The sequence below is a fragment of the Martes martes genome, assembly GCF_963455335.1.
Source record: "Martes martes genome assembly, chromosome: 2".
NCBI classification, from domain to species: Eukaryota; Metazoa; Chordata; class Mammalia; order Carnivora; family Mustelidae; genus Martes; species Martes martes.
Window position 1 is genome coordinate 190,342,942 of NC_137889.1, and position 11,870 is coordinate 190,354,811.

At 32.3% G+C, this 11,870-nt stretch overlaps 1 protein-coding gene across 5 annotated transcripts in view; it reads right to left on the reverse strand.

Annotated features, from left to right (window-relative positions):
- The window catches only part of TECRL (trans-2,3-enoyl-CoA reductase like), a 100,083-nt gene extending 88,462 nt beyond the window's left edge, over positions 1–11,621 (reverse strand). For 3 of the 5 annotated variants that reach the window (XM_080796590.1, XM_080796588.1, XM_080796587.1), the window contains exon 1: positions 11,307–11,585. In XM_080796590.1, the coding sequence (XP_080652716.1) occupies positions 11,307–11,540 (234 nt within the window). In that variant the 5' untranslated portion in view covers positions 11,541–11,585. Of the gene's footprint in view, positions 1–11,306 lie in introns of all 5 variants that reach the window. The other 2 variants (XM_080796589.1, XM_080796586.1) reach the window with 1 other exon arrangement.
- Between the last annotated feature and the right edge of the window lie 249 nt (positions 11,622–11,870).

The window sequence follows — 11,870 nt, forward strand, 5'->3', positions numbered from 1 at the left end:
AGAGAGAAGCAGGTTGTCCTCTGAGCAGGGAGCCTGATTCAGGGCTCAATCCCACAACCTTGTGATCATCACTGAGCTGAAGACAGAAGCTTAATTTACTGAGCCACCCAGGCACCCTCTGGGATGTTTTCTCTACCTTACCCATGCTAATTAATTGTAACATATATATTTTTAACATCCTTTTGGGTCCCTCCTTCCACTCAATTTTGCTTTTCTCATCTTCATGCCTAAACCTCTATCAGATAAAAAAGTATTCTTTCTCTAGTCTTCAAAATATAATTTGTGTTAAACTTGTATATGCTATTTGCCATGTTATAATTTGTTTTAAAATTTGTAATCTATCTTTCCAATTTGACTCATGTATATTGGGGCAAGGAAATATGTTTAATTTTCAGCCTCAAGTAATCAAAGTATAGTAGCTACTCATAAAGTAACTATCTAATTTGAATAACATATTTCTTGGATATACATTTGACCTTTGAACAACATTGGTTTGAACTGTGTGGGACCACTTGTTCACAGATTTTTTGCAGTACAGCACTGTACATGTATTTTCTTTCATTGTGCTTTTCTTAATAATACATATTTTCTTTTATCTAGTAACTTTGTTATAAAAATGCTGTATATAGTACATATAATATTCAAAATACGTGTTAACCAACTGTTTATCTTATCAGTAAGGCTTCCAGTCAATAGTACATTATTAGTACTTAAGTTTTGGGGGAGTTAAAATTTAAACATGAATTTTCAACTGCATGGGGGTCAGTACCCCATATCCCAAAATTGCTCAAAAGTCAACTGTAGTTACAATTTCATTGTTAGTTTCCTTACATATACTGTTATCTGTGTCTTATGTACTTTTTCAAACCTGCATTTCTAAAATTAACTATCTTAATTCAGCTTTGACTTAATAGGAAACAGTATTTCTTTTAATAGTTTAATACTCCCCTCATAATTTTCTTCCCTAGCATTAACATTTCTCTTTTCATCCTATATCTACATTTCCTAGAAAAACGTGATTTATTTACTTTCTTTGATCCAAAGACATGTTATTTCAGCTACAATTTTTGTAGTATATTTATAATTTAGATATTTGGAAGTTATTATTTTACCTTGTTAGTCAAGAACATACAATTTTTAGAATGAAATCCAAGAGGAGCCTGGCTATGACATGTTCTAATCTTGCATCCAATACATATTTATTGTACAATAGCATTTAGGTCATTTCCATGTTATGCAGCTCAATGCTTCCTAAATTATGTAGGACAAAATATTACTCCTGAAGAAATTCTATGATATATTTGTAAAATACAATGAAATAAATTGCTAGAATAAAATGAAATACTGATAAACTAATTATATTTCTCATTTAGAAAAAAATATGTGATTGAACAAGCACAAAACTAATCTTTCAAACTGTTGGAATAGTTTACAAATGTTCATTTTCAAATACTAGGTTATTTAATGGAAATTTCAGCCAACAGTTTCTGGGAAAAATAATGTATCTGCTTATCGGGGATCGTAAATGGCACACAATGAAGTTGTCATCTCAGTTCAATCATGAGGAATGGATGTAAATTAGACAGAAGATTGGGACAGAACACTCCAGGCAGAGGAATCAAATTTTACCCAAACTCAAAGAATGGAAATTTACAATATTTTCGGGGGGCTGGGGAGTAATACAGAATGTTAAAAATGGAAGAATGAAGAAGGGTAAACCATAAACCAAACTATGTGAATCAGACTACAGGAGTCAATATAGAGTTGAAGAATGAAGGAGTTGAGACAATAAAGTTTTCAAGACTTCGGCTGCCTATGAAAGAAAGGCTTCCTAGGAAACTCAAATTTCACATTACCCATAGAGTTTCATCTAGACTGGATTTTCCCCCACATCATTGTACCTAAATTGATCTGATTAAACTAAACAATGAACACTATCCCACTTAATACAAGGGGTACTTGTTTTATTTCTTTTTGCATCTCAGCTGTATCTACTGGTCTTTCCCTTCTCACTGAAGTATATCTTCTAGGTTTCTGTGAGGAAAGAGTTACTGTATTTCTTCTGTCTCTCCGGAAACTTCTTATTTTCTTTTTCAATCCCCCCTTTTATTTAAGATCTGTACATACTGGAATTCTTCAGGCCTCTATCACTGGCTCTTTTCTTTCCTTATTCATTATATTGTTCTCTCTAAATTTTTATCTTCTATACTACAGTGACTGCAAGAGACACCTATACATTTGTAATCCCCATGTCGACATATTTAAACATGACCACTTCCCTGAGTTCTAAAACTTCAAACCCAAGTGCCTGCAGGTTATCTCTTTTTGGATATTCCACAAAGACCTCAACTTAAAAAGAACAAAACTGAGATCTTGCTTCCTACCTGCTTCTCTATTTGTCTGCACTAAAAACAGGAAAGCAAACAATTGCACACTTGAAACTAATATTACACTGTATGTTAACTAACAGGGATTTAAATAAAAACTTGAAAAGGATTTTAAAAAGAAGCAAAAAATAAACAAAAACCAATAAAAATGACTCCGTAAATTATGCCAGTCTCAGGATCTCGGTTACTCAAATAAGAGTTCAACATCATACTTGCATCCTACTTGGTTGTTATTTTTTGCAAGCAAACAAGTTCTGTTCTATCTCCTGTATCTGTCATATTCTCCTATTTCTCTTCCATTGTATTCACACATAAACATCATTCCTCCAAGGAAATTCTCCTGTTTCACAGATTGTCTCCCTTTGTTTACCACTTCCAATTACTTTGTTTCCTCGCACTGTGTAGATATCTTTGCAGTTAACATTACTTATACAGTGCTTGGCTTCCACAGGAAAGAACAGAATCTACAAGAATAAGAATTGCATCCGGTCAAGTTAGTGCATTATCTTGAACATGTAATAGAACACTAGACAAATGTCTTAAAAAATACCTATTGAATTAATAAAAAGGTTCATTGTGACACTATAGGACATCAAAATATAGAGAGAGTTGGAGAACCAGGGACTCTGGTAAATGTCAACTCTTCTCTTTCGAGATACATCCTCCAAAACTTACTCATCTATGTGTGACCTTCTAAAAGAGTATCACTGCATCTCATATATTACAGGAATTAAAATGACATCTTCTTTATACCTTCACCATATAAACAGTTTTCTTACATGGTGATATATTTCGAAAATGGAAAATGTAGACATAATTTAATTGAATACACTCAATAGTTTATATTTGCTTTACAAAAGCTATACCTGAATAGTTTTCTAAAGTATATTCATTTTTCTCTACTATATATTGATGTTTAATTCTTATATAATCCATTGGCATCTTTCATGGTGTATCATGGTATAAGTAGCCAGTGCATATTATAAGATAGTTGGATATAGGATGCTAGAAACTGATGCTACAAAGATGGCTCCTGTGATCGTACTTCTTAATTTTTTAAAAGATTTTATTTATTTATTTGACAGAGAGATAACAAGTAGGCAGAGAGGCAGGCAGAGAAAGAGAGGGGGAAGCAGGATCCCTACCTAGCAGAGAGCCCGATGTGGGGCTCGATCCCAGGACCCTGAGTTTATGACCTGAGCCGAAGACAGAGGCTTAACCCACTGAGTCACCCAGGTGCCCCCATATTTCCTCATTCTAATGCTTCCTAATCATTTCAGAATGGAATCATAATGACTGTCATAAAAAATGACTAAGTTATTACGGTTATGATATTAGTTTAATTATTTTCCTCATCAGTGGAATAATAATATTACTGATATACTACCACTATCTAAAAATATAACATTCATTTACAGAAAATCAAACATGTGGTGGACACATTGCTATGTTTTTCATATTTACAAGAATATAAAAACCCTAGATACTTCTGGAAGATACATATTTATTGTGCTTTGATTTCTAATTTACCCTACTTGTAAAAGCAAGAATTAGACTGGTTAAGTAACATGTTACAAGGAAAAAACAGTAATAATTTGCACAGCTCAAATACAGACACAAATGTCTGACTTCTGGGCATAAACCACTGCATCACATTGCCTTTCATGGTATTATGTATTTGTTAAATAAAATAGGTTCACTTTTTCTGAAAGAAATCTAAGGCAGGGCAGATGATACTAAAATATACTAAGATCAAAGTACACTGATTCCTCTGAAATTAGAATTTCATGGTGTAGTATGGAATTTCCAAGTATATCCAAAAAAAAAGGAGTGGACACTAAGGCTCCTCTGGGCTCACAGGAAATGATTATGTTAATTACTTATTTGGGGAGGAATCATTCATCTCAATTCTTTAATTTTTAATGACATAAACATGTTGAGCATATCTGTTGCTTAATTTATTATTATATAAGATACTTGAAAGATATTTTTAATTTCTAGGTGTGAATGTTAATTAAAGTTATTTTATGTCTGTATAAAAAAATAAAAACAAACTTTGGAAACTTTTTTTCTTATCAAATAAGAGAAATAGATATCCTTCAAAAATAGCACCTTTAACAAAACAGATGAACTTAGGGGAAAGAAAAAACAAAAAGGGAGGTAAATCATAAATGAGACTCTTAACTATAGAAAATAAACTGAGGGTTGCTGGAGGGGAGGTTGTGGGGAATGGGCTAAATGGATAATGGGTATTAAGGTGGGCACTTATGATGAGCACTGGGTGTTATATGTAAGTTCTGAGTCACAAATTCTACTCCTGAAACAAATATCACACTCTATGTTAACTAGATAAATTAAAATAAAAATTTGCAACTTTAAAAAAAGAAAACAAAAAAAGAAGATGTTGACTGAAGGATGAAAAAAAGAAAAAAAAGAAGGAAAGAAAAGAAAATAGCACCTCTGTCCTGAAACACATTGTCTATATCAGAAGTCAGAATCAGATGTTCTGTTTCAATCATGAAATTAAAGAGAACATGAGAATCTGGGCTAATGAAAGTCATTAGTATCTGTCAAGTGGTAGCATAGTAGTTAAGATCAAAGCCCAGAACGTATATTGGCCAGTTCAAAGTTTGGTTCTAATACACACTAATTTCTTCATTTCAAGTCTCTGTGCCACTATTCTTTCTGTATAAATGGTTGAATAGTAATACTTACATCCTTTTTACAATAACTGATGATAAAGAGCAGAGATATTGGATTATATCTCAAGACAAAATAAAAACAGGTTCCTATTAAAAATCTGCTTTATGTCAATTCAAAGTTCATAAGCTTCAATGTTCACAGTAAGAAATAGGAAGAAGGGGACTGAGGTGGAAGAAAAGAAAAAAGGGACAGCGATGGGGGGAAGAGGTGAGTGAGGCAGGAGGAAAAGAGGAAGAAGAAGAAAGAAGAGAAGGAGGAGGAAGAAGGAGAGGAATAGACGAAAAATGATATTGTCACTTGTACACACATAAAATTCTAAAAACTGCCATGAAGATGTTTTAAGACAGGTGCCATTCTCATTTTATAAATGAACAAATTGAGGCCTATATATTGTTAGCTGCATGCTTCCCAAGGTAAAATATTAAGTGGCAACATTAGAAATTAAGAATTCTTTAGCCCCTGGGTGGCTGAGTGGGTTAAAGCCTCTGCCTTCGGCTCAGATCATGATCTCAGGGTCCTGGGATCGAGCCCCGCATTGGGCTTAGCAGGGAGCCTGCTTCCTCCTCTCTCTCTCTCTCTCCGCCTGCCTCTCTGCCTACTTGTGATCTCTGTCTGTCAAATAAATAAATAAAATCTTTAAAAAAAAAGAATTTTAAAATTTCTAACTAAAGTATTAAAATTGCAACTTTTATTCAGTCTGACTACCCTATAATTCTCTCCAGTATTTTCTGGTAAAAACTGATATTTTTACCATTAGAAGGATTAGGAAATTACTGAGTGTTTTCCTTTATTTGTAACTGTCTTTCTTTAACATACAATGGTTTATTAGTTTCATGTGCACAATACAGTGATTCAACAATTCCATACATCACCCAGTGCTCATCACAGTAAGTGTACTCCTATAAGTAGTCTTTAAAATGCTTTTTAAAGTTTTGACATAGAGCAAATAAAATAATAAGAGAAAGAGGGCTCTTGAGGTCAAGTTCCTTGGAGAAAAGATTAAAGAAAAAAGAATGGGAAGATATTGGAAACATTTATCAATCCTAGCTTTTAGAGTTCTTGCTGTGCTCTTGAATCATCAATATATCACTAGATAAGCTTCTGACATTTTACAAAATAGAAGTGAGACAGGGATAGTGAGCAACTGAAAATAACTCACTGTTAAAGTTTTAAAAACTATTTTTCATATATTTTATGGTGCAATAAAAACAAGAATGATATTTATATTTTATGTCAGCTCCCTGTCTTAACCTTGAGTAGTCATATTATTTTAATCACAAATGGGATATAACTAAATTAGTTAAATAAATATCCCCATCTTCATTGTCTGCCTTATGAAAAGCTTATTAGCTTTTTATTATCAGAGCATGACTGTCAGTAAATTACACACTAACACAAAGTTAAATCCTATACATCTTTGTTGGGGGCAAACCAGAACTTTGGCCTTTAGTGAAATGGTTTAATCAATTGTCTTTTACTGTGAATATATTTTTTTCAATAATAATTTTATTTAGAATATAGTAAAAAGTACTTTCAAGTATCCTACTCCTCCAGCCCAAAGTATCACTTCTAAACGTGTGTGCATTGTCAAATCCACACATTCCTTGAACTGGCATCATTTATTCAATACATGTTGGTTAAACACTTTATTTGTGTATGTTTGTTAAATACTTTCTTTGTGCCAATCACTGTTCAAAGTGTTGGAGATACAGGAATTAAAAAAAAAAAAAAAAATCCCAGCTTTGCGCAGTGGCAGTATCGTAGCCAATGAGGTTTATCCGAGGCGCGATTATTGCTAATTAAAAAAAAAAAAAAATCCCAGATTTTGTGAAGCGGGCATCCCAGGAGCAGGGCAAATAATAAACAAAATGAAAAAGGAAAAATAAACAGTGTGTTAGAGGGTCTTAAGTAATAGCAAAGAAATAGACCAGGAAAGGGTAATAGATTATACTGGCAGATTTTACAACTTAAAAAAAGTAGTTAGTAAAAGCCCCCAAAGAAAAAGTGACAATTAACTAGATCTAAAGAAGACACTGTCTAATTTTATGTAGGAAATGATCGTAGCTGACATGGTATAACAGGCTAGTCCTAGTTGCTATGTAAGCGATATACTGAAGGTGCTAAGAACAGAAGTGGAGGAAAGATTTAAGAGTGCTAGCAGTAGAGGTGGTAAAAATGTGTCACTTTGGATATATTTGAAGGTATCACTGAGAAGATGGATTGCGTGTGGGGGGAGTGAGATTAAGATAAGAGTTATGATGTCCTTAAGTGTTTGGCTTGAAGTATTTGAAGGATGTAGTTGCCACTTATAGATTTGGGAAACTCTGTGATAAAATCTGGGGGTGAGACCGAGTGCTCAGTTTCAGATACACTCTGTTTGAGATGCCCAGCAAACATCCATATGCATGGATAGGTAGTACATAAATAGATGCATAGATAGATGCATAGGTAAGTACATACACAGCGGCATACATAGATGTCTACATACATGAATAAATGAATTTTCAGTTCAGGAGAAAAGGAGAAGCTGCAGTTACATATTTATAAGTCATCAATAGATAATATTCAAAGCTATTGGACACAATAAGATGAATTAGTAAAGATGGGGAGAAGTTCTGATGACCGAGTTCATGACAATCCGATGATAAAGCAGCAGCAAGAGGAAAGGGAGAAGCAATGAAGTAAGTTTTTAAAAATATGTGTCTATTATCCTAAAACTCACATAGCAAAAGTGTTTTAAGAAGGAGGACATGCTGATCAGTAGCAAATGTTGCTGACACACTAAAATAAAGTGTGAGGAATAACATTTGGATTTAGCAAGGAATTGACCACTGACTCACTGGTGATCTTGGCAAGTTCAACCTCTGACAAGCTATGCAAGTAGATCCTTGAATGGAGTAGGTTTAGGATAGAATGAGAAGAGAGAAATGTGGGTAGACAATATGAACAGGATGAAAATAATCAGAGAAATGGGCAGAAGGTAGAGAAAATAGTGAAGGCAAAAGGTTTTGGTTTGTTTCTTTGGTGTGCCTGTGTATGTGTGTGTGTGCGTGTGCTATGTGTATGACATTAAGTAAAAGAACCTGATTCAGTATATTTTCTTTGACCCCAAGAATTCTCTCAATGCTTTGCTTCATGAATATCCTTAGTAGATACTTTGTCAATTTCGAGTTTTAAATTAAAGGATCTAGATATAAACTAAATTTCTTCTAGAGTTCAGCATATATTACTAAAACACATACATTCTACTCAAGGTCTTTGAATATTTATATCTAACCTAAGCATTATAACAATTCATGTCAATGGGCAATTACCAAGAGGTCAAATTTAAAGTCTGTGCCAGTATCACAATGCTCATCACTTATTTTTTCTTGAATATTTATGCACATTAATTTTATCTCTCCAAATGATTATTAAAACTGAGAAAAATATAGCTTACCCCTTATTATGTTTAAGGCACCATGGTAAGCATGTTACATATATTATTCCTGTTTTCCAATCTAACCTTACAAAAATATGTTTTATTAACCTATTTTCTAAATAATGTGGTGGTGATCAAGCAATTCAGCAACTTCCCTGAGGCTTGATAAATATTATTGATGCAGCAGTGATTCGGTCCGGATATACTTAGTTCCAAAGTACACGACCTTTAACTTTTACTGCTTTTCAACACAGCACTTACTGAAAGACCGGGACTCAGTCATAAACAACACTTATTTAGTATACTGAGTAGAGCCAAGTACAATTTAAGGCACTTAAGATGACCTTACTGCTAATACAGCTGTTATTTTGTCCAAGAAAAACAGTACCTTGAACAAAAAACAAAATCAATCTTTCTCATGTTTATAAATTTGAACTTTTAGGAGCCATGGAGCAAAAAAAAGTACAATAATCCAGATTTTTTTTTCTTTTAAATGTCTTGCATTATTGAGACAATTTACCAAATGAAAAAAAAAATGAGAGAAAACAAAATCCAGTTCTCCTGACAAGTCAAACACTTCTATATTCTAAGTTGCACATCAGAGGGTATCATTGTGCAATAAAGGCGGTGTGTAATCCAGAAGTAATCCCCTCATTGGCCTACTGAGTTTCCCCAAAGGTTTGCCACTGGAGATCCAATTACCAGAACTATTCAAATGCAGGCAAAATTTCAGAACCAAAATTCCTAAGCCAAATCCTTATCTCTAAAAAAAAAATGCTGGCTCTCTGCCTGCTTATTTTATTTAATGTATGTATGTATGTATGTATTTTTGCAATACGTAACTGAAAATGTAAAACTCCATGTTTTACCTTCGAATACAATCTAAATATCAAAATTTAAATTTATGGGAAAAATAGTTTGCAGCTCTTTAGCAGATTCTCATTACTTTAAGGTAGATTTTGCACCAAAGTTTAGACACATATCAGAAAGGACACGAAAACCAGTCTCATTTTAGAATCTTGGTCTTTGGGAATCCTTGACCAATTTAACATCCATTTCATTCATTATATTTTTTCCTTTCATTTAATAAATGATAATAATAAACATTTTTATTTTTATAAAATAATATTTTATATTATATATTTTATATACTTTTATTTATATATTTATATATGTATCATATTTATATATATATTATATATACTAATATATACTAATTAAACATATACGATATATACTATGTATATACATATACTATATATACTATGTATATATAGTATATATTTTATATAAAGCATATATTATAGCAAATATATTAAATATATTTCTATATGATGTGATGTAATGTACATTATATTATTCATAAAATATAAAAACAATAAATATAAAAATGAAAAATGAAATGGAATAATAAAATACTAAAATACATTATTGTATTTTTCTTATGAGTTTTAAATTTTACTGAGTAACACAATGCAAACATTAGCAATCTGGGTAATTGTTTTAGTTTGTTTTCTTATCCATGTACAATATTTAAAACCCCAAAATTTTATTGAGATATTAAAATAGAAATAAATTGTAGCATGCATGAAATTCATAACTGTTATTAGCAATACATATTCATTATTTATATATGATTCTAGTGCTACTATAGAAAAAGAATGTGATTTAGAATTGCATAGAAATAATTTGAATCTCTTGCATTCCACTTATGACCTGTGTGAACTTGTAATAGTTATTTTTTATTTCCATCTGTAAATAAAAGTTAGTGTCACCCAACAAATAGGTTGGCCATAGTGTCATAACTACTAAGTGAGAAAATACATGTGATCTTCTGCAATTAAAAGCAGTAAACAGTTTTGTCTCTTGCCTTCTTATCTAGAATTATAGGTTGAGTATAGTTAAAAGAAATCAGTGACTGGATTTTATTTTTAGAACAATAACAAAAAACTTATCTAGCATGTCTTTAAAGAAAAATAAATGAAGATATATTATTTTTTAAAATACCAATCTTTCACAATAAATTAAACTACCAGTGACTTTTCAAACTTACGAAAAACTGAATATGTTTTAGATATTATATACACATATGTATATCCATGATGTACACATATTTATGTGTTAATTTTCTAACCTAGGAAGCATGTATTTTATCTTGCCTGAGTGACAGATTTGTGATAGGAATATAAAAGTGTAACATATTAAGCAAGACTGTTTTTTAGGAGCTTAAGCACTTTGAAATAAGTAAACTTTTCATAAAAAGTGAGATGCTCATTTTTCAAGACAATTAACTCCAAATATTTTTATATGACTAGACTTTGCCATATATGCTAAATATTTTTTTAGTAAATTTAGCACTTTTTGCTTGCTATTTTCTATGAGCACTAATAAAACTCTATGGTAATTTGAATATGTAATTAAGTAATGTGTAATTACTTATAAGTAATAATTAATAAGTAATTAAGTAATATGTAATTAATATGTACATGGAGAGAATAACCTAGAGAAATTTTGTTATGACGCTGAGAAGTTGAGCACTGAAAATTTTACCTCTGGACAATGGTCAGTGTTAGCAAGAAAAACCAGAACCTAATAATTATTGCTACCTTTTAAATTGACTGTGAAAGACACAAAAATATTTTCTACTGGAACAATATATGAAGTATCTACCCTACCACCCATAAAACTAACATTAAAAGCCAGGAATATATTTTGAGACAACCTTCTCAGCATTAAATTAACTGGTCTGCAACCTTTGGGGCAGACGAGAAATTCAATGAATGGATATCACTTACCTTATCCACAATACATATCTGCTTTCTTGTTTGAGCATCAAGTATTTCAATCTCAAAGTGCACAGTTTTTGAATGTTTAGCTACTGGAGCTGATTTTAGAGGGCCTGCTGAGAGCACAAGTTGCGACAAACAGTGAAAGTTTCTCAAGTCATTCCTCAGCATGGACCGGGTAACTCCTCGGGAAAATATTTCTCTCTTGCGTTCCGAAGTAAGGGACTTGTGCCTCTTGAACATTGTGTGAACTAGTGGGAGAATCTGTCATGTCAACAGAAGACACTTGCAAGTGTGTTGCCTTGCACCAGTTTAAATACTGCTGGTGAAACCAGGAAAGGTCAAGTGCTATGCCTTTCCAAGAGTTCAGTTTTATTTAGCCGGCTTGAAAACAATGACTGATCTATTTCTATATATAACGCGCTATTGTAAATTGCGGCAGCGTAGAGGATTACTTTACCAGCATTCCAATTATTTCTAACTTTCTCCTTTTATCTTTGCCTCTTAATATGGTCACTACTATCTGAAATCTGAAAGCAAGAAAAGAGTGGAAAGAGTTTTTATTATCTTTGA